We start from the raw sequence: 22959 nt of genomic DNA, 5'->3' as shown, positions 1-22959 counted from the left end.
CTGACCCAAACCCCAAGCACTCTGGAAACAGCCAGCCATGAACCTTGACCTTCGCCTTGGAAATCACGGGCAAAAATTCCCCTTGGTTTCCCTCTCACTTCCTTTGGAAAAAAAGGGGAACAATGCAAAAGAACAGACAGGCTTTATCCTGTGATCGCTGACTAGGCCAGCTGTTCCTCGGGGTCCCTGAGACTGATAGAGAACCAGGGCCTCCCATCCACGCGAGAAGCTGGGGGAGGGGAGCTGCGTGAATGGGGCCCTGTCCCCCTCCTGGCATGTGCTGGAGAGAAGGAGACTGGAAGCTGCGGGCAGCCCTGCGCCCTCGCCTGCGCCTGGGAGGCAGCGCGAGGACACAGCACGAGGATGGCCGCACAAGATGCCGCTCGGGGCCAAGAGGCCGCACAGCCAGGGCAGTCACAAGATCAGGAAAACAAGACACGGATATTTCTCCCGGACCCTGTTTCCCGTCTTCTGTGCCTAGCTCCCTGCAGGCCCCGAGCCTCAGGCGCCCTCAGCGTGGCTGATGCGAACACTGTTTCCCACCGCCAGGGCGCCGTGGGGGTCTCTGCCAGGCTTCTACTACCCAGAGGCAATGTACCCCGGTTCATGGGTCTCAAGGTGGCCCTCTGGGGCAGGAGGCCCTGTAACAAATCCACTTTGGCCATGGCACACTCTTTCCTGGGTACTCGGGGCAGGAAGCACAAGCCCACCAACCACCCATCCCAGCTACAGAAAACCTGCATCTCCTCAAAGATGCTGGTGTCCTAAAAAGAACAACTCAAGTTCCAGAGGGTCAGACCCAGACAAACAAAACTGAACTGTTTCCCTCCATCGCTGTAAGGAAAATCTTGAAGTAAAAACAAAGCCAGCTTCTGCCCTCCCGACCCCCACCCCCAACGCTGTTATCTCCACGGGACAAACATGTTCTCAGACACTGGCTCCTGCCGCTTCAGACACCGCAGCGAGATTAAAGTCTCTACAAGGCACTGAACACAGAGAGAAAAACCTCAATTGCTGCTCCTCAAAAACCCCCAGCCCTCAGAGCATCAGCAGCCACTCGTCCCGTCACCAAGCCAGGGCAGGAGAACAGAGACCAGCGGGGGATACGTACTAATTTGGGCTGGAAGCCTCTGGAGAGCAGAAGTAAGGAGGTGGCTGCAGGGAGACGCAGAAGTCGGTAAAATAAAAAAGCTTCATGACTGCGGTGATCACATGGTCAGCGACCCCGAGCTCCTGCCTTCCACGCCCCAGGAGGAGGCAGGCAGGTGAGGAAGAGGCTGGAGTCCTTTGGCGAGGAGTCCTCGGCCTCGGACGACGCTCCCGCGCAGAGAGCAAATGGCTCTGGTGGCAGTCTCGTCTCCCCCTGATATTTGGGTTGAAAAAGGCCCTTGTCCCTGCACATCCTGATGAAAGGGCCATTCAGAGGGAGCAAGGCAGCTGAAGTTCCTCTAATCACTTTCCTCCCACGCTGTTTGGTGGCCTCCGCAGCAGGCCAGCGGGTGCGCATCAGAAACTGGGAGGGAAAACAGCTGGCCGCCCGGAGCACGTGTCCGTGTGACTGGACCCGTGCTGGCCGCCATCGTCACACTGAGGGATTTCTGTTTCTTTCAGGACACCGTCCACTCACCCAGCCGTGACCGTGGGCAGCTGCCACAGTTACGGGGCACTTTCAAAAGCACGCTTACATTCTGGAAATTCTGCAGTCCTGCTAACTGCTCCCGAGGAGGCAAGTCTGGGGGGGAGGAGGGCGTTCCAGGTAGAGGGACCCTCCCGTGTGCACGTGTGAGAAATGCACGCAAGGTGCTCAGGAAAGGCCAGACTGCGCAGGTAAAGCAGGCCCCGGTCCCGGAGGGCCTGGCTCAGGACCCGGACCCCACCCGCAGAGCCAGCCAGGAGCTGTCTGCTTTTAGCGCTTCTTTCAGCCGGGGAAATGAATTAAGCGTTCGAATAACCACAGTGCAGGGCAGGATGGGATCCGTACCCTAAGAGAGGAACTCGGGAAGGTCTTATCTGGAAGCTCCCCCCCAGCTCCCGAATGCTCCCAAAAGGATTGAGACACAGACACAACGATTCTTACTTGGCAGCTGAGGAGACAGCCTGCCCAGGAGCAGACAACTTTACAAGATGGGATTAGACAACTGTGTTTGCCCCACGTCCACCTTCTCAATCCCTGGACTGCCCGTCGTCCCTAACCGTCCAGATGGCTAACTGCAACGTGGCTGGTTCTGCTACAGCACACGTCACCGAGAAGTCGGAACCCGGACTCATCTTCTTCGGTGCTGGTTCCCAGCACGTGGAAACATCACGCAGGAAACAGGCCTCAGGAAGAGAAGCCTCGGCGTTAAGTTCTTCCACCAGCCTAGGGATAGGCGGAGGGCTTGGCGGGGGCGGGGGGGCACGCCAATCACCCTGCCCACGGCCACCTGCACAGGACACATCCTTCCGTCCTTCCGACGAGTGGGAAGCCTGCAGAGCTCTGTGGGTGGCACGGCCACACTGGCCGAGCTGCTTCCCATCGACAAGCATTACATTACTGTCGTTACCAAGCTCCTGCCACGTGGCAGGGGCTGTGCCAGGCACTTAGCTATGCCTGGTGTCCAGCTCCCACAGCTCTGAGGGGCAGGCATGCCTCTCGCCATGTGACCACTGCAGGAAGCCCGTCACACTCCTGAAACAGTGTCCAGGGCAACCTTACCGATTCCGGTGCACATCGAAGTTTAAGAAAAGAAAATACACGGTCTGGGTTGTGATTCGTGGTCTACTATACATGTGTGTTCTGATACTCACTTACAGGGTTCTGTTCATTCGTTCAAATAGCAAATATCTGCAGACTAAGAAGTACCTGCTAAGCCACGCCTGCGCACGTGTCCACCAGGGCTAAGGTAATGACCCTTTCTAAGGGATGGGTGTATGTTTGGGTGGTTTGGGTGTGCGCCAGGCCACTTAGAAACTTAATTCCTTGAAAAACAGAAGTACCAAGTGTAGCAACACCACGTTGCAGAATATTATCCGAAAGCCCGGCCGCCCACCCCTGGCTGTCCATCTGAAGAAGCTATGGACCTTCTAAAACATATTCATGCCCAGGTCTACCCTTAACTGATTCTAATTCAAAAGGTCTGCAGTAAGGCTGAGCACCTGCTTTTTAAAAGTTCCCGAAGGGCTTCGGACCCATAGCCAGGGTGAAGCCCCGAACCTCACAGACACGGGAACACTGGTTTCTCCCGTGGGTGTCATAAAAATACCTCCCACATAGTAGGTGCACGATCAGTGTTTCCTGCTGGTGAACGATACCACCGCTAAGAGCACGTGGTCCTCTCAGGAGAGGAGCACAACTGGGTACCGTGAAGGGAGGTCACGCCAGGTCAGAGCACAAAATCACACCCTCCTTGGAAGCGGCAGAACAGGTTGGCAGGGAGGTGCGCCTGCCCATCTTCTACCAAATACTTTTTTTGGTCACAAGTGCCCCTGCCCTCGAAAGGCAGCCGCGCTGCACGGTATGAAATGGCAACAGCGATGACAGATCAGAGCTCTGGTGAGCTTGGCCGTGGACAAAGCACTCGAGCGAATGTCAACGGATTTGATCTTCTAGGAGCGCTTCCAGGAAGACTGAGCAGGCATTACTATGCTCATTTTATAGACGAGGAAACAGGAAGGTACTTCAACGCTATGATTTTCGGATTCCTGACACACATCTCGCACAAAATCAGAGACTATGAGCCTCAAGTACAGGCTCTGAAAAGGGTCCAAAGTGACTGGACTGGTTGAAACAACTTTTACATGGACAGAACCAGTCCTCGATTGCAGTAGGCTCAGCACCACGATTACTGAGTGGGCTGTGGTCAGTCTAGCGGACATAATGATAATTCCAGGGGAAAAAAAGGGAACAAATGAAAAGGTGGGTACCACTGACCATTCCCAAGAGGAGGTTCTGTTAATTCCATTTAGATTCACAAATATCTCCTGTCTGGTCAGGGCTAAGCCCTGAGCATTCAGAAATGAAACAGACATGGCTCCTGCCCTGGGGCAACGTTACGTGCTAGTGGGTCAGACAGACACAGGGCAGTAACTGCGATGTAAGGCAGCAGGGTTCACGGGAGAGGAACATACTGGGAGCTGCAGGTGCGCGCACACACACACACACACACAGACACGTGTACGTGTGCGCTCGGAAGGTCGCGTTACACCTCCCCTGTAGTGAACAGAGGAGGATTTGTAAAAGGCCCTCTGTGAACTCATAAATGTCTATTCTGGTTTATAAGTCAGTTTCTTATCCATTTGGTTAATATAAGTTGGCTTCTCGGAAGTTGGTCATCCCTGAGTGTAGTAATAAATTCAAGTTTCAGAACGGGAACAGCTAAGAACCAAACCTTGGGCTTCTGGCTGAGCCATCCAACCGTCAGCCTAAGAAGTTCTCAGCACCTGAATGCCTGGTACAGCAGCAGCACTCACTGAGCTTTGTTCTCAGTCAGGAAATGCCACCTTCCATCTGAACGGTGCTTTCCCGTTTACAGAGGGCTTGTCCCTCCATTTCTGCTGTTATTTCTTAGAAGAACGAGTTTCCATTCTTCTCATGAAAGAACCAAGACAGAGAAGATAAAGGACTTATCTGTGGTCATCTGTCTAACAAGGGGCAGAACCGGACGGAGAGGCTCCAAGTCCGGGGCTCCTCTGGCAGAATCCCCAGGTCCGAGGGCAGGATGCGCTGACCTGCAGCAGCAGGTAAAGCTGGGTGGATACAGATGGACCTCAGAACCACAGAGAACCCCACTCCCCGCACAGTGATGCTTACGGAGATGGGAGACGTCCTAGTTGGAGAAGGCGAAGGAGACGGCAGGTGGAGACAGAAGACCCCTTCCACCGCTCTCCCACAGGTTCTCCCCTCACTTTGAATTTATGTTCAAGCCACAAAGACCCAGAGTTGCACCAAGGCCTTGGTCTTTCTGTTTTGGCGGGGCCTTGTTCCAAACACCATCCCTCAGGGCACAAGCAAACAAGGACCTCACCTGACACAGCTCTCGGCTAGAGCTCCCAAACTGTTTCCTGCAATACAGAGTGCGGAGAACGGGGAAATTCCAGCTCCGCAGGGCATTACACTCAGGAACGGGGTCACCGGCAAGAAATGCTGGCAGGGCTCATTACAAATGTCTGTGCTGCTGGGCCATGTATTGTTTGGCTAGAAGGCGTAGGCTTCTCTCAGACAGAAGGAATGTCCAGAAGCATTTCAGACAGTAAGAGACATTCTCTGAAGCCAGCTCCACAGCTCCCCTTCATACCAACGGATAGGAGCAAGCAGCTGAATATACTAGCAAGCTCGCCAAAGCAGGGTTTCCCCCACTGCATAAATAAGACAGCAAATGAGGTGCCTTGCGTTGGCTTGATAAACCTTAGGATAGTTTCTTGATGGCCCCCCAAGTGCCTCAGGCCCTGTTTATGGGAGCCAGAGCTGGTGCCACCTTCCTCTGGACATCCGGTACACCAGGGTCAAAGACCCCAGCGAGGCCACGTGCAGGAAGTGCAGTGGCAGCAACGACCGCCTAGGCAGCCAGAAAGAACAGGCCCGTGAAGGAAATTGTTTCTGAAACAACTCAAAAATCCCACCAATGGTGGATCTCCACCCTCCCAGGTTCTCCGTCCTTCCTTTGGTGTATGTAGCCCCATCCCCTATCCAAGGTCACCACGCCCTAACCTGACTCCAGAGACCTTCCACTCCTAGACCTGCGTACCTACTAACTGGTGGTGGCATGATCGGGTCACGTCAGGGCCCTTGAACATCACAGTGGGACTTGACGGCCAGGGCGCACAGAACGTTCCGAGTCTCCTTCCCGGTCTGACGTACAGCGATGCTAAGTAAACACGCCTGAAGGAGCTTGTCCTCCTCTCCAGCTCCGAGCGTTTTACTTCACGTCGAACTCACCCTGGCCATCTCCGAGCGGCGGGAACTCGGCGCTCCCCGCGCGCAGGGTGAGCGGGACAAGAAGGACTCGCCAGACAAACGCTGCAAGTGGAGTTACAGGCGCTGGCGGTCGGGTCCTCTGGGCAACCAAGCGCTTCGAACAACACAAAACTAAGCTGTCCACCACACCCGCGTGGCCAGTCCCTCCCAGTGCCCAGAGGACAGCGTGCCCTTGGTGAAACATCGCCGATGAAACACCTCTGTGGAGTATCATGCTGAGCAGTGTATACATATCACCTAACCAAATCCTCAGCATCCACCCGCATCTGATACACAGGGAAACTGAGGCTCAGAGAGGTTAGGGCACTTGCCAAGTTCGCACGGCCAAGAAGGGGCCTGTATTCAAAGGGCATCGGCTGGCAGCTTTCTCTCAGAGCAGTTCAGAGAAAAAGTCCTTTGTACTGTACTTGCCACTTTTCTGTACGTTTTGTTTCAGAATGTTAAAAAATATTTTTTCAGCCTGGCCGGCATGGCTCAGGGGTTGAGCGTCGACCTAGGAACCAGGTCACGGTTCAATTCCCGGTCAGGGCACGTGCCTGGGTTGTGGGCTCGACTCCCCAGTAGGGGAAGTGCAGGAGGCAGCCGATCAATGATTCTCTCTCATCACTGATGTTTCTCTCTCCCTCTCCCTTCCTCTCTGAAATCAATAAAAATACATTTTAAAAACATATATAAAAATAAATTTGTTTTTTCAACTTCCACTTAATTGGCTTTTGGTAAAACCCTACTTACTCTGCACTGGCAGGTGATAAAAGCTTAGGACCATCTCACTGGTTATTGTCAGGGGCATACTTCCTGGCTTTCTCCTTCCATCTCGGACACTTCCTCCCTCACCAACGGAGATCACTCCGCCTCAGGACCATTTTTCCTCTTGTTTCCCAGAATGGCAAGGTGCACTAGGCGGTGGGGCATGATGGGAAGAGCTGCTCTCCCTGTTCCTCTTGGTCTATGTGTGTGTCAGATTGTGTGGACTTCACACACACACACACACACACACACACACACACACACACACTCGGCTCCTGTAAGACCTAATTTTAATGTTTTCCTGCTCTGAGACCACACTCTGGAACAGCGAGGGGCCAACCTGCCCGTGCGAGCCTCCCATTGTGACGGGCACGCAAAGTCAGGATGCTGCAGGCCCGCAGGATGTGACTCAGCATCCTGTTTTCGATGTTTGGGGCGACCAGCAGCTTTGGCGCCGAGCACTGCAGCTGACTTCACCTCGCAGGACCACAAACACCAGGTTAATTGGTGGGATGGACACACAGCATCAGCTCTCCCTGTGGGCCGCGGGGCCCACGCCCTGACGGTCCAACCCTCACCCTGGGTTTCCTTATGAACACCCGCTACTTATCTGGATTATCTATCAGGGTATCTGTCAGGAATTGTTCTTCGGAGGAACTGACCTGGCGGTATTTTAAGGACACCATGAATCAAGCACCTGACCTTGTTTCTCCCTTTGTTTTGACTCCTAGGAAGCTCACAGTCAGACTGGCAGCCAAACTCGGTAACTAGCAACATTATGCCATACATTGCACATATAAACCTTCCTATGACTTCATCTTATTTCCCCCCACTTTCTCCCTGTCCCATGTTTCTAATTTTATAATATATTTTATTGATTTCTGAGAGGAAGTTAGAGAGAGAGAGAGATAGAAACATCAATGATGAGAGAGAATCATTGATCGGCTGCCTCAGGCCCCCTACTGGGGATGGAGCCTGCAACCCATGTGCCCTGACCGGGAATCGAACCGTGTCCTCTTGGTTCATAGGTCGACACTCAACCACTGAGCCATGGGCTGGGCTCACTTTTCTAATTTTAAGTTACATTGTTACAATGAAATTACTAAGCTGTTTCAAATCCCTTTCCTACAGAGCTATGGCTGAACCAGCACTCACATGCTACCTCTAGAAGGCAGACTCTTTTTTCAACTTAACATGGAATCCCCAGCATTCGGCACAGGACCCACGACACATACAGGCACCACATTTACCTTGGCTAAATTGATAAAGAGAGCAAACAGTGAGGTAAAAACTGCTTCCACTACCAGGCTGCTTCTCAAGAGGCATTTCTCCCTCCTACTTCGCCTGGTGGGGCCTGCACACGGGGCCCAGGGCTTGGGGAGCAGGGGCCGTAGGAAGCCGTCCTGCGTACAATTCAGTGGCCTCAACCCCAGCCTTAAGAGCCACTCCTAAATGTCACCTGCAACAGACCTGGCACGGAACAGGTCGGTCTGGACATCTGGGAAGTGACCCAGGGATTTACAGAGGTGGCAGCTGGCCTGGTTGTCTCCAAACCATACCTACGGTCCCCTCGCTTGTGGGAACTCTGCCTGGGCCCAGCTTTGGGGAAACGCCTGGAGAACTCCTGGCAAACATGTGCCAAGCCCTAACCGGGAATTCCTTCTGCCAGCACAGGGTGACCCCGTCGGGAGAGCACCAGACCTTTTCTAAGGGGACCTCCGATAACCTTCTTTGAAACAAAGTCTTTTTAAAAATAGCTTCTAAAGTAGCCATTCAAGAAAAAAAATCTGCAGAAATAAAAATACAAAACATGGTGAAAGTTGGTACAAAGTTCAGTAGAACTTGGAGGGAATTAGGTCAAGCATTGCTTGTTTTTCCTCTTAGCTTCAACTTGGATGACCTTTTGGACTTTGTGGGGAACGGGCCTTGAGTCCACCGATGGAGGAGAAGACGGTCAGGAAGGGTGACGGGGGGGGGGGGGGCCTCACTACTATCAATGAAAATAACTCATGGTACCAAGGTGTCAGGCGACATCAGGCAAGGACGAGGCACTACACAGAACACAAGACTCTCTGAGCCTCACAAAGACCCTCAGTGTCAGGGAGGGCAGGTGGCTGGAACAAGGTCATGGTCATGCAAGTGGTCAGGGGGCGGGACCTACGCCCACCCAGAGGCCCCGCTGTCAGGCACAGGCTGGCCTGTGTGACCTCTGTAATCCACACAACTGTCTCGCCCATCTCACCCCAATGCTCGGGCCACGCCCACAGGCAGGCCAGCTAGGTTTTCTCATCAGCACATCGCCTCCACCATGGGAACCATCAACAATACCACCCCCGCCCAAGTGGGACCCCCACAGGCCAGACTCAGGGTCTTGCCCCATCCCTGGCCCAATCATCTGCACATCTTGAAGAAGACTCCTCCTTATTGTGATTAATCCTATTTTGATTAATCCTGCTTCTTTCTTGTGGCTTTCTTTGAAGCAGAACAACTCGTTTGGATGCTCCAGCCCTAGGAATTTTCTAATAAGCTGTCCAAACCCAGAGATCTGACCGCAGCAAATGACGAGATCTGAAGGCAAGTCCCTTTTTTCCAAATGGCCACTTCTGTGCATGTGGCCCGCTCCTGAGGGGAGGGCCAGGCGTGCCTGACGAGTGAGCCCACTTCCTCTCAGGGGTCAACCAGTTTGCTCCGTCTCAGGGTCAAACCCTAACACTGACCTGGCTAGATGCCCCACAGATATCTGACCTGGCTCTTAGTGTGGGAATAAAGGAGAAACTCTTGACAGCATGTTACAAATTTACCATGAACGATTAGAAGCACAATGTAACACACAGAACTAGACTGGTGGGTCTGAGGACTTTTATTCTTGGATTTGGAAACCATCATCGAATCCATCTCTTCACTTTGCAAAGGAGGAAATGGGGGCCAAGAGACATTTAGCAACTTGCTTAAGGTTGCACAGTAGATGATATATCTCGGGACAGAACCTAGGCTTTCTGATTCCCTCTCACAGCTTTGTTCCATTCACTAGGAGGGTGATCACTGGTCACCACTGTTACGATGAAGAGCTTGCACGAGCATTCCTGTTATGTGCACACGCTCCCCTGGTGTGCCAAGTGTGTGGGAAGAATGAGACAGGGGCCCCGAGGCACTCTTTTGAAGTCTAAGTATTAATATTTAGAAAGTTTAATGAAACCTACTACTCTGAGCAAAATTCATTTTAAGTTAACCTTAATAATAAAGTTAATTAAGTTTCAACAGAATCAAATTAACTTCACCTCTGTTCTCATTGGTCCCCAACTCTAGGATGAGTTTTCCAACAACATGCCAGCTGGTGTGGCTCAGTGGTTGAGTATCGACCTCCGAACCAGGAAGGAGGTCATGGTTCAATTCCTGGTCAGGGCACATACCCGGGCTGCGGGCTTCATCCCCAGCAGGGGGTGTTCAGGAGGCCGCCGATCAGTGATTCTCTCTCATCATTGGTCTTTCTATTTCTCTCTCTTTCCATTCCTCTCTGAAATCAACAAAAATACATTAAAAAATATATTTAATGGATACGGAAGGCAAATTCTGATTTTAAAATCAAATGTTCCACCAAACTACCAGGAATAATACCTGGGTTAAACCAAAAGGAACGGCAAAACTGTATAATGGCCCCAGAATTTTAAAAGTTTGTGTACTCCAATATTTTAAAGTTGGAGTCAATGGGAGGCCGCGTCCTATGAAGCCATGGGGTGGGGACAGGAAGGGACGAGATGAACACATATTTGCATGTCTCCTGTGAGGAACCGGATCAGAAAGGAAGGGACATCTGACAGTGCCAAACCGCACTGGGGAATTGCAGGAAAAAATCTCGGTCCCCCGCTCCCGTCTGTGTTCCAAGCCCACTGTGAGTTCCTCGACGTGAAACAGACACAGAGGACTCCACTTACAAGACCTCGATGGCCCATCCAGAGGGTGCCGGGTGCTATGAGGCTAGGAGCCAGGAAGGCCCTGTCCTTAAGGTGGGCATGTGGTCTAGCGGGCAAGTGGCCATAATACTGCAAAGCAAGGACCAAGTCCCAAAGCAACGCTAAAGGGAGAAAAATGCCTGTGGGAAGGAAACGGAAAGCATGAATCACCCCCACAGAAGCTGGGCCCCGAAGGAGGTGCGGAGAGGGGCATCTGTTGAATGTCTACTGTGGGAGAAGAGATGCGTGCAGCGATCACATTTAATTCTGACAGCAACCTACGAGCTGTGTATGGTTTGGTTCATTGGAAACGGAGGCCTGCCCAAGGTCACCGAAGAGCCAGCTGAGGTGACACATGACCGAGGTCGGAGCCAGCCCTACTTCTCCCTAAGACCAAAGCTTAGGGGAAAAACGGTGAAGGGTCAGTGGAGATGGTTATTTCAGAGGCCAATATTCAAAGTGCGTGCGAATCCAAGTGATGCCACGCCTCCAGATGCGGGCGAGGGTGTCGGTGCTGAGTAGAGATCACGGTGGTCGCCTGCGAGGTGGTGGATCTCTGTGGCGTCCTGAGGCTCCTCTTCCCACCAGGACTGAGCATCCCTGATGTGGCATCACCTTCACACCATACACACCTGCTACTTCTGTAACACTGAACGGACACCTACTCAGTTGCATGATTGCTTTCTCTACATTGGATGGGGGCACCTCAAGAACTCCCCGGCCCCTGGTGCAGCCACCCCGACTGTTGTGGGGCCAGGGGACAAGGTGGGAGAGCGGCTCCCTTAGTTAGGTGACCCTGTCCGGGGTAGGTGATGGCTGGGCACTCCCGAGATGGCATTCAGCTCCTCCTGTCGGCCTTGAAGCAGCGAGCTGCCTCAGCTTCTACAGCCGAAAGGAAACAAACTCTGCCACGAACCAGTGTGTCTTTGGAAAAGGACCCAAGCCTTGGATGAGACCCTGGACTGGCCAACGTCTTGACTGCAGCCACGTGAGACCCCCAAGCAGAGGATCCAGCTAAACTGTGTCCGGATTCCTGACTCATGGAAACTGGGAGATGATAACCAGACACTGTTTGGGGCCCAGAGTGTATGGTAACTTGTTACACAGCAACAGCTAACTGAACCAGCAACTCGCTGCAAAGAGCCTGGATGCAGCAGATGCCGGACACCTCTTGGCAGAACTTAGCTGGGCAGCTTATCATCAGGGCTGATCAAGTCCAGGCTGAGAAATCGCCAAGAAAGGCAGGAAGGCACCCCAAAGGGTGGGCGTGCGTAAGAGAAGTGATGCTAAATGGAGAGGAGGAAGCGTGGTCTGTGGAGACCACCCTGACGCTATGGGGGAGGAAGAGAAGGCACAGCCACACTTCTAAAGGTTCTAAGGAGAATGGGGTCCTCTGAGGAATTCCAGGTCCAGACCAAAAGGGGAAGGAATCATGGAGGAAAAGGCAGAGCAGTGAGGGGCTTCACAGTTGACCACCGAAACCAGATAAAATAGAGCAGACTAAATCCTGCTGCTCTGGCCCAAACATTTGCTTGGCCAGGCAAGAGAAAAATTAAAAGAACTCTCATGAACATTTTCATGCACTTGATTTGGAAATGCTGAAAAGCAACAACAACAACATTCACTCCTGATCCTCACAACCATATTCTCTCCTGGGGCCCCGCCTGGCACACAACCACTCACATCGCCTGCCAGGCGGAGGCAGCTCCCAGGACGGCGAGGGAGCCAGGAGCTGCTGCCAGCAGGGCCATCTGCTCACCAATTCCCACAGTCTGAACAGCACGGCTTCCAAAAGGGGACTGCCGGAGGCCGGCAGCAGTCTGCACACGCAGAGCCGGGGAGAGGAGCGAGGGAACGGGGCCTGTACTGCGGCTCTGCGTCGTCAGCTTCGTTCTGGGCGGGAGATGATCAGTTCCTGAGAAGTTTTCCAGACGGCCTTCAGAGAAACTGTTGGAATCGCAACACTGATTCTGCAAGTGTACGTTGCTATCTGTATCTTAGGGGGATGCAGCCAGGTAAGGGGTGCAGAGCATGCTGTGGTGGAACCTCTCGGAGCCGGCCCAGCGTGACACAACAGACACAACTCCTGCAGGGAGGGGGTCGGCCCCTCTAGTTCAGTGCTGTGAACCAACTGATCTGAGCAGCATCTTAGGAAGACCAAACCCAGAAACGGCTCTCCAAGCCCGCCGTGGACCTGACTCTGGGAGAGGAGCCCATGCCATCTACTGATGACCCTGAAAGGTCGTCGTTTATCTCTGTCTTAGATGGACAATGGAGACCCACGGAGGTGCAGGAACATAGAGGTAAAGGAACCGGGCGGCTAGAGCAGGAGCCAGACCCCCAACAGGCATCTGAATGGCCCCGAACCCCACATTTTTCCTCTATGGGACCTTGCTCGTTCTCATCCGTGTACGTAATTTACTGCAGGCTCAAAGCTACGTTAATATATTTAAACTGTTGAAACGTTACGTGCAGGCAGGGAACAAGGCCCTGCCACTAAGGGAAGCACCGAGCACGAAGCACAGGTGCCTGCCACGTTAGGCCGGTGTGGTACTTGGAACAGATGGAGAAACCCAGAGCTACCCGTTGCCTCTGCAGAGAGGGGAGCGGCACACCTCTGGGTGGGAGCCCGTGGACCTGGCTGTGAGGATGTGGCCAAGTGAAAAAGAACTGGCTTAAGAGAAAGAGCGTTGCCCTAACTGGTTTGGCTCAGTGGATGGAGCGTCGGCCTGCGGACTCAAGGGTCCCAGGTTCGATTCCGGTCAAGGGCATGTACCTTGATTGCGGGCACATACCCAGAGGGGAGTGTGCAGGAGGCAGCTGATCGATGTTTCTCTCTCATCGATATTTCTAGCTATCTATCCCTCTCCCTTCCTCTCTGTGAAGAATCAATAAAATATATTTAAAAAAAAAAAAGAGAAAGAGTGTGGTCGCAGAGCAGGACTGAAAAACAGCATGTGCAAGAGGGGGTGACCCCATAGATGAAACCATCAATTAAGGGTAGAAAGAGAGGAGAGAAGAGAGGGAAATAACCTGTTGTCCCCAGTTTTTCTCTCTTACCAACATCCTTTAGAAACTAAATCATGTCAGTTTACCTTCGGGATCAATTTGAAGTGAAGAGAAATCTGCTCTCCCTAACTTTCCTCCCCCAAAACAGGCAAAACCAACAGACTATTCCATACTTTTTTTTCTCTAGGACAGGCTTAGAGAGAAAAGGCCTGAAAATGCAAGTTATTACATGGATGCGGATGAGTTTCAGTCAAAGCTTAAACCGGGACACCAGAACTGTTCTTGTTTGGCTAGAAGGTTAGAAAGCAGGTCAGTGTCTCTGCCTGAACGTGAGGAGGGCAGAGGGACGGGAAAAGGAGTCTAAGAGGACAAGCTCAGCATTCGGTCCCCAACTCCAGCAGGTCTCCCAGGCTCACAATGGCACTGGGGACCCGCTGAAAGCGGTGGAGGGGAACTCAGGGTGGTCCTCAGAGGGACCTGGCATCCTGGGAAGCGCCGCCACAAGTCAGTGGTGGCCCTCGATCCGGCCGTGTGCTGCCTCTAGCCACCTGGGTGACCTCAGGCAGGTTCCCTCACCTGTAGGAGACAGTGATCCAACTGAACTGAAGTGGTTCCAAAAGGCAGAGCAGGAAGATAAACGCAGGTGCTAGAGACACAGGAGGCCTTGCTTTGAATACAGTACGTCCCACGTATAACTTGGGGCCTCAGGCTCCTCCTCTGTGAACTGGGAAAATATGCCCCCCATAGGATTCTTGTGGGATTAACTATGGCAACATACACTGAGTGGCCAGATTATTATGATCTCTGAACGCATAATAATCTGGCCACTCAGTGTATACATATATATACACACACTGAGTGGCCAGATTATTATATATATATTAGAGGCCCGGTGCATGAATTTGTGCATGGATGGGGTCCAGCCAGCCTGGCCAGTGGGAGGGAACATGGGCGGTTGGCTGGCCTGCCTGCTGGTTGAACTCCTGGTCAAGGGGACAATTTGCATATTAGCCTTTTATTATATAGGATTATTATATAGGATATACACTAAGTGGCCAGATTATTATGCATTCAGAGATCATAATAATCTGGCCACTCAGTGTATATCATGGGGCTTCCTTTCCCCGTGAGGTCCTCTCCATCTCCAAACTGTGAAGAGAACGGGGCCTTCTATGGCCAGAAGGGCAAATACATATTTTCATATCACAGCTGTTTGTAAGTTCTGTATAAAAATATATATTTTTTTTTTATTGATTTCAGAGAGGAAGGGAGAGAGAGATAGAAACATCAGTGAGGAGAGAGAATCATTGACTGGCTGCCTCCTGCAAGCCCCACACTGGGGATGGAGCCTGCAACCCAGGCATGTGCCCTGACCAGGAATCCAACCACAACCTCCTGGTTCATCAGTCGACGCTCAACCACTGAGTCACACCAGCCAGGCCTGTTTGTAAGTTCTTAACTGAAAACATTTCAAAACACTATGCTGTCAGCCAACTAAGGGCAATGAAAGAAAACCAAAAATAGCTCTTTGCCCCAAAGACCATCTAAGTGAGAGATCTCTGTCCTGGGCCAGAGCCCTGAAGGAAGGAATGGGGCTTAAAGGGTGAAAGAGATTCTGACTCCAGGTAAGGGCCGGAGGGAGGCTGGGGCGGGGACACGGGCGCCTGCAGCTGCTCCGAGGGCCCTGCACGGCGCTCACAGTGACAGCCCTACTCCCAGTGCTGCCCCTACACGGTCTCTGAGGAGCAGACCTCCACTCCTCCCCTCCCTGCCTCCAAGCAGGGAGCCGCGTGCCACTGTGCTCCGCACCACGGCCCGTGACTGCCCCCACTCGGGAACCTGGCTGATTCCAGCCTGCCGGCCCTCGCCAAGACCCTGAGCGACCAAAAACACCAGGTAAAAGAGGAAACGTGTCACTGTCACGGTCCTTTCTCGAGCATCACGTGAAAATGAGCGCCCAGCGACTGAGACATGGCATCCCTTTGATTTTTGCAGGCTCTTGTTTCCCCACAAGCATAGGATGTTTAGAAGTCACGTGGGCCACGGTAAAAGCATTTTCCCTCCCTTCACTCAAACACGCAGAAACTTCACCCACGGGCGGAGCATATTCCTACCGCTTCTGCACGCTGTGCTACTCGGGTTTAACCCGGGAACATCCTGCTCTCGGTAACCAATGCCAGCTTCTGATCACATACTTCCTTTTCCAATTAATTTTCCTCCTCCTCACAAGATGAAACCCATTTTTTTTTTTTTAAAGGACAATGTCCCTGAAACTGTTTACTCTTCTGAACTGTAAGAGTCAGAGTTTAAGAATGGTTCCCTGGCACAGAGGAATACATTATATAACGAAGCGCTAAATCTTCTGCAAACCAACAAAATACCCAAAGGGGAAAGCCTTAATTTGGGGGGCAAAGGAAAACAAAAATGCTTTTGGTGTCTACTATCGAATATAGCAACTGAGGACTATGGATGGCTTCAGGGATTTTTGTAATGAGCATAGCTAAAGATTTCTCACAAGCACCAAAAAACAAAAAAAAAAAAACAAAACCACCTTGAATTAATAAACTTAGAGGGTTGAATGTCTGTTTCAAATCAGCAATGTCCTTACCTCAAAAGAAAGAGCCTACCAAAAGCAGATAGAAATGTGAGAGCATATTACATGATTTTTTTTTTTAAGCAAAGGGAAGAAAGTATATAATGGTAAAGCAAGGGTGGTTGGACGATGGCAATTCTTTTCCTTCTTTTCTAAACATTATATAATGCTATTAAGACTGTTTATAATTAAGGCGCTACTAAAAAAAAAAATTGGTGTATCCTATTTTGAGAGTTCTCCCTTTTGGAAAAAAAACAAGAGTATTTCTTACCTGCCTGAAAGAAGACTTCAGAAGGAAAATGAAATGCCTGCTTACCTGAGGTTTAACTTCCGATCTTCATCGCTGCCAGCCTCCAACTACAGAGAAGAGAGAGAACATCACATCACAGACAGCACTAGCAACAAGCCTGCGACACGAGTCCCACGTTCTCTGCTCTGGTATCTGAAGAAGATACAGACAGACGTCCAGGAAACGTGGCGATTTCTAAACAGCCGCACCCTTTCCTCGCCAAGCCTGCTCGGCTGTTCCTCGGGGTCATTCCCACGGAGGAATTCAGAGTTTCCCAATGTTTACCCACATTCCTTCCACCGTATCTTGGATCAATATCTGGTAACGGAACGTTGCTATCTGGCATTGCTGCTCAAGGCACTCTGCAGCCCTCGGTTCTCAACTTTCCTGGGGGTGGGGGGGGGGGAGGTTGGATCTTATCCTGTTTTTCTTTTTTAAGGGAGGGGGCTGTGTTTTCAGAGACTCCATTTCCTCCTCCAAGCGAGGCCATAACTGAGTGATCAACACCATTCTAAGCCTCAACAGACAGGTTTAAAAAAAAAAAAAAAAAACACAAAAAAACCCCAACACACTCCAGGCAAGTCTTTCACAGTGTGGCCAGGATCAGGCTGTCTGTCTGTGGGTCTGAAAAGCTCTTGGTGATTCTCAAAAAGGCTTAAATGTTGAATATAAAACCTTCTAGGCGATTGATTGATTGATATACATGAAAGAAAGGGACATTTAATATTTTCTAAACGTTCAAAGGCCAAGAGGGGAGGCTCCAAAAGTAATCATGACTTAAGCCCCGACTGTAATTTTTCTTTTTTCCCCCCCTTCAAGGGGAAGGAGAAAACTGAAATGAGAATACACACACACACACTCACACACCCCAAACAACTGCACCACTGGGACTTGGCGTGTTTTGTATGTCACACAGAGGAGCCCATTGAATGGGAAAGAGAAACCTGGAAAGCAGTGATGGCTGGGAGAGATGCACGGCTGACGGAGGACAGAGACCTGACAGTGATGGGAAAGGGGTACAGAGCTGATGTAGGGAGGGGCCTGGGCAGCAAGGGACGCATGCCAGAGGGTTCTGGAGCCCTTTAATTTTATTAACTATATTTATTAGGTATATAAGTATGCACAGGCATGCACTGGTGGCAAGTTCTCACACTCCCTACTCCATACTGAAGAAGTAGACAAAATCAAGGAGGGCTTTGCTGGTCACAGGGCTGTGAGGTTGGGTCTCGAAGTGAAGCATATGCAAAACTACTCACACCACCACCAACACCACAGACTTCAGAGAGAAGGTGGGGTCTAATGCAGTGGTTCTCACCCAGGGGCAATGTTTCTCAGAAGGGGACCCTGGGCAACGTCTGGAGTCTTTTTTTGGAGGGTGCTACTGGCATCTAGTGGGTAGAGGACAGAGTGCTACTGAACAGCCTACAATCCGCAAGACAGTCCCTCACAAGCAAGAATTCTCAGGCCCCGCCCTAACCGGTTTGGCTCAGTGGATAGGGCATCGGCCTGCGGACTGAAAGGTCCCAGGTTCGATTCCCCTCAAGGGCATGTACCTTGGTTGCAGGCACATCCCCAGTAGGAGGTGTGCAGGAGGCAGCGGATCGATGTTTCTCTCTCATCGATGCTTCTAACTCTCTCTCTCTCCCTTTCTCTCTGTAAATAAAATAAAACATATTTTTTAAAAAAATTTCTCAGGCCCCAATGTCAGCAGTGCCGAAGAACAGAGATCCTGACCCAACCCCCCAAAATGAAACTGGAGATTTGCCCCTGAAAATTATTCATCTTGAACGTTTGTCGAGCATAATGTGATGATCCATTCCTGAAGGTTATTGATTTATCTACTCTGGTGCTCTCTACCTGTCCTCACAGAGGAATGAGACAAGGTTAACCTTAAAATGATGCAAGTGAGCCCTGACTGGTTTGGCTCAGTGGATGGAGCGTCGGCCTGTGGACTGGGGGGTCCCGGGTGGTCCCGGGTTCGATTCCAGTCAAGGGCATGTACCTTGGTTGCGGGCACATCCCCAGTGGGGGGTGTGCAGGAGGCAGCTGATCGATGTCTCTCTCTCATCGATGTTTCTAACTCTCTGTCCCTCTCCCTTCCTCTCTGTGAAGAATCAATAAAATATATTTTTAAAAAAAATGATGTAAGTGAGGTAATGAAAGATGGGGGTGGGGGAAGAGAAAACGAGCAAAAGTGCGGGGAGTGTTGCTTTGCTGGCCAGGCCGTGCTTTCCCTCAGTTCCCACGCCACTCGGCAGGACAGGCTGGGTCAGGAAACAGCTGCCCTAAGTATCTCTCACTCAAAGAAGAATTTTGACGAATGAGGAAGTGATCTGGGGGTAGATACTTAAAGACCATTGAATTCTCTCTCTCTCTGTGATTCTCGGGATGAAAGGCAAGGGAAGGTCAGTCTGACAAACCACGTATGTCAAAAGAGCATAGAAGAGCCGAAACCGGTTTGGTTCAGTGGATAGAGCGTCAGCCTGCGGACTGAAGGGTCCCGGGTTCGATTCCGGTCGAGGGCATGTGCCTTGGTTGCGGGCACGTCCCCAGTGGGGGGTGTGCAGGAGGCAGCTGATCGATGTTTCTCTCTCATCGATGTTTCTAGCTCTCTACCCCTCTCCCTTCCTCTCTGTAGAAAATCAATAATAAAAAAAAACAGAGCATAGAAGAGGGAACTCAAATGAGTCGAGGCCCACAGAGGGGAAGTAACCTGCGGGAGGTCAGGCCGGAGGCAGAGCCGCCTGGCCCAAGTCTCTCTGGCCCAAGCCTGCTCGCTCTCTGTTCTGTCTTGCTTCTTCTTCATGCCTCATCCCACCTGGAAGCCTTGCCTTCCAGGAAATAGCCCTGCCTCGGCTGGCTCACTGGGCAACTCATGCTGCTGACTGACTTAACTCAAGTCCAATAAAAGCTGGCTGAGGATGATTCTATTCTATGTTTACCAGGTCCCGGGCACCTTGAGAAAATAATGCTTCATAGAATCATGCAAAATGCCTCCAGTGGAAAAACCCCAAATGTCCAATAAAATGGGGCACATCTCTACCACGGAAATAAAAAGGAATGAAGTGCTGCTGACATGCGGTACAATGTGGATGAGCCTTGAAAACATGAGGTTAAGTGAAAGAAGCCAAACATAAAAAGACCACATAGTCTATTATCCCACTTATATGACATGCCCAGAATAGGCAAATCCATAGAGACAGGAAGTGCATTAGTGGTTGTCTAGAGCTGGTAAGAGCAGCGTGGGGGGGTCAAGGGTCGGGGAGCAAGGCTCTGGGTGATGGCTAAGGGTGGGGGCTTCTTTCTGGGGTGATGAAAATGTTCTGGAATTAGACAGAGATGATGACTGCACAACCTTGTGAAATATCCTAAAAACCACTGAATTATACACATTCAATGGTGAACTTATGGTATGTGAATTATATCTATATATATATGTATGTGTATATATACATATATATGTATGTGTATATATACATATATATGTATGTGTATATATACATACATACATATATATATACATATATATCTGCTAAAAAATAAAAATTTCTAAATGTGTCTTAAGTCAGGGCTAGATCAGGGGCGAGTAACACAGGGAACATGGGGTCTGGAAGCAGAGACCCAGGCTGAGAGGCCCTTCCTGAAGCTGAAGCCTTCACTCCTCTCACATTGTTTTTGAGAAGGAAACACGAGATTAAGTGCATAGAGGCAGTTGGTCAACTGCAAGGCAGCAATGATGGGAGGGCAGATGTCTCTGTGGACAGGACAGAAGCTACTAGTACGGCAGCCTGACTTCTAGGCTCTTTCTCAGCGTGCAGAGGAGGGACTGTTAGAATCTTCTGTCTGTAGCCAAGATAACTCATCAGCGGCCTTTCCGCGTGAGGAGGGAGCAGCCACTCTGAGAATGTTTCTGCAGTCCCAGCAAAACAGGCCAAAGAGCTACCCCGCCAGGAGCCGGTGGGACAGACAGGGCTGCTTAAGCCAAATACAGGCCCTCGTCTCTCTGTCTCTCGCAGACACACACAAAATCTTTCGTGCTATCAGTCAACTTCCCCCGCAGAGAAGGGGCCTGACTGCAGATGCTGGAGGGGCCACTTCCTGGGCCGGCGCGGCTCCTCCTCCTCCAGCCTTCTCTCCCTTCTCAAAACAGTGCCTGGTCTCCTCCTCCAGCTGCTGGGTCTGCAAGCCAACACTCAGCCTGGCCATGGAGATGAGTTTAGACCAGAGGCCTTAACGGGTTCTCCAAGAGAAGGTGAGCAAGAGTAGAGACAAGAGCGTCAGCCCTGCAGCTGCAGCAGTGACCTGCTCAGAGGGCCCAGACCCAGCCTAGCACCATCCAGCCCGACTGTGGAGACTCAGAGGACCCCGGACCAAGGAGCCAGCCACACACATAGGCCAGATCACACAGAAACCCGTGCAGGGCAACCATGCATCCCCAGAATGCATCTGTGCAGCCGGGGAAGCCCCAGCATCAGCCTCTGCCACAGGGCCAGATGCACGTAAACATGCAGCCCCCGGTGATATGACAAAAAGGGAAGACCCAGACTGGGCTGCACACAAAGACATAAGACACACGGTCGCCTGGCACCCTGGGCTCACTCGGTCACTGCCACAGGGACACAGGCAAAGCCACTGACACCAGGAGCCAGAACCCCAGGGGCGTGCCATCGGGGAACAATCTCACACAGTCACAGGGCACCCGGTGGCCTCCCTCACAGCATCACACAGGCAGTTTCCAGAACACAGGCCACAGAGTCACAGGCAGCGAAAGTCACACACAGCCTCGCAGACACATGGCCAGACGCTCAGGGAAAGGGCCGAGACCAGCCACAGGGTCACAAATCTCAGAACAGGCCTCTCACACAGTCGCCCCATTAGGTGTCCCAGGCGCACATCCAGTCTCCTGCACAGTCACCCCCAGACGGGGGTCACTGCCACACACAGTGTCTGCACAGTCACCCCCAGGCTGGGGTCACAGAGACAGCTTCACTGCACAGTCAGCCCCAGTCGGGGTGACACCCGCACATACAGTCACCCTGAGACGGGAGTCACACCCACATACACAGTCACCCTGAGACGGGAGTCACACCCGCAAACACAGTCACCCTCAGGTCCTGCAGTCACCCTCATACAGGGCCACAACTTCACACAGTTCCGCACAGCCCCCGCCCCCCCTCGCCCCCGAGTCTGGCTGCCGAGGCGGGGTCGTACAGCGCCGCCCCGCAGGCCCCGGCCCGCTCGCTCGCAGCAGCCCCTCGCCGCCGGGAACCCTCCGCCCCGCACTCGCGGCCCAGGCCTGGCGCGGCGGCTGCTCGGCCGGCCCGGGCTCACCTCGCTGTTGCTGGCGGAGGAGGCGGCGCTGGGCGTCGGCGAGCGCTGCAGGGTCACCAGGGCCATGGCTGCGGCGCGGCGCGCGGGTGCCACCGAGGCCTCGGGCTAGAGCCGCCGCCGCCGCCCGGACCGGGCCCGGGGCGCTCCAGGAGCCGCGCACCGGCGGCCGGGCCGAGCCGCGCCGGGCCGGGCCCGCCCCTCCCCGTCCGCGTTCACCGCCCCCGCCCCCCGCCTTCCGCCTCCCCCGCCGGCGCGCGCCAGGCCTGGAGCGGGGGCGGGCGGGCCGGGGCGGGGCGTGGGGCGGCGCGCGTGCGCGGCGCGGGAGCCACAGCGACGGGGAGGCCCTGGCTGGCTCGCCAGTCACGTTCCCCGCGCGCCCAACACACGCGCTCTTGCCCGCGCGCCCGGACCCCGGATTGGGGGACGCGGCTGCGCGCGACGGACATGAAGTCCGGCTCCAGAGGCCCGCCGGCTGCACTGGCGGGGAAACTGAGGCCAGGTGGCCGCGCAGCCGAGACTGCCCGGGGAGAGGGTGGGAGGCAGAAAATTAAAGCCTCCTTGATCCCTGCCCAGCACCCCGACAGGCAGTCTTTGCAGAAATTCATTCATTCATTCATTGTCCATTCATTCATTGATGAAATATTTACTGAGCACCTACTGTAAAGCATGGAGCACTGAACAGTGAGCAAACTAGATGAGGACCGCCTCGGGGATTTTACAAAAGTGAGTCACATTATAGTGGTCCTTCCTTACCTGAAGCTTAGCTTTCCGTTACCCGCAGTCCGAAAATATTAAGGGGGAGATTTCAAAAATGAACAATTCATAAGCTTTAAATTGTGCGCCCATCTGAGTATCGTGATGAAATCTCAAGCTACCCCGCTCAGTCCTGCCAGGACATGAATCATCTCTTTGTCCAGTGTCGCTCCCTGCCTGTTAGTCACTTAGTAGCCGGTTATCAGATCAACTGCTTCAGTATCACAGTGCTACTGTTTAAGTGACCCTTATTTTACTTAATAAGGGCCCCAAAGTGCTAGGATAGCGATGATCACAATTCCGACGTGCCAAAGAGAAGCCCTAAAGCACTTCC

At 52.4% G+C, this 22959-nt stretch overlaps 1 protein-coding gene across 1 annotated transcript in view; it reads right to left on the bottom strand.

The window, feature by feature from the left end:
* Positions 1-22055, bottom strand: part of SSH1 (slingshot protein phosphatase 1) — a 50853-nt gene extending 28798 nt beyond the window's left edge. Inside the window, exons 1-2 of the mRNA XM_080650752.1 lie at positions 21873-22055; positions 16569-16609 (exon numbers count right to left, since the gene is read on the bottom strand). Of these exons, the coding sequence (XP_080506878.1) occupies positions 16569-16609; positions 21873-21938 (107 nt within the window). The 5' untranslated portion in view covers positions 21939-22055. The remainder of the gene's footprint in view (positions 1-16568; positions 16610-21872) is intronic.
* Positions 22056-22959: the final 904 nt, after the last annotated feature.

The sequence above is a fragment of the Plecotus auritus genome (genome assembly GCF_963455305.1).
Source record: "Plecotus auritus genome assembly, chromosome: 13".
Lineage (NCBI taxonomy): Eukaryota > Metazoa > Chordata > Mammalia > Chiroptera > Vespertilionidae > Plecotus > Plecotus auritus.
Note: the sequence above shows the minus strand (reverse complement) of the source record. Positions and strands in the feature narration are given on the sequence as shown.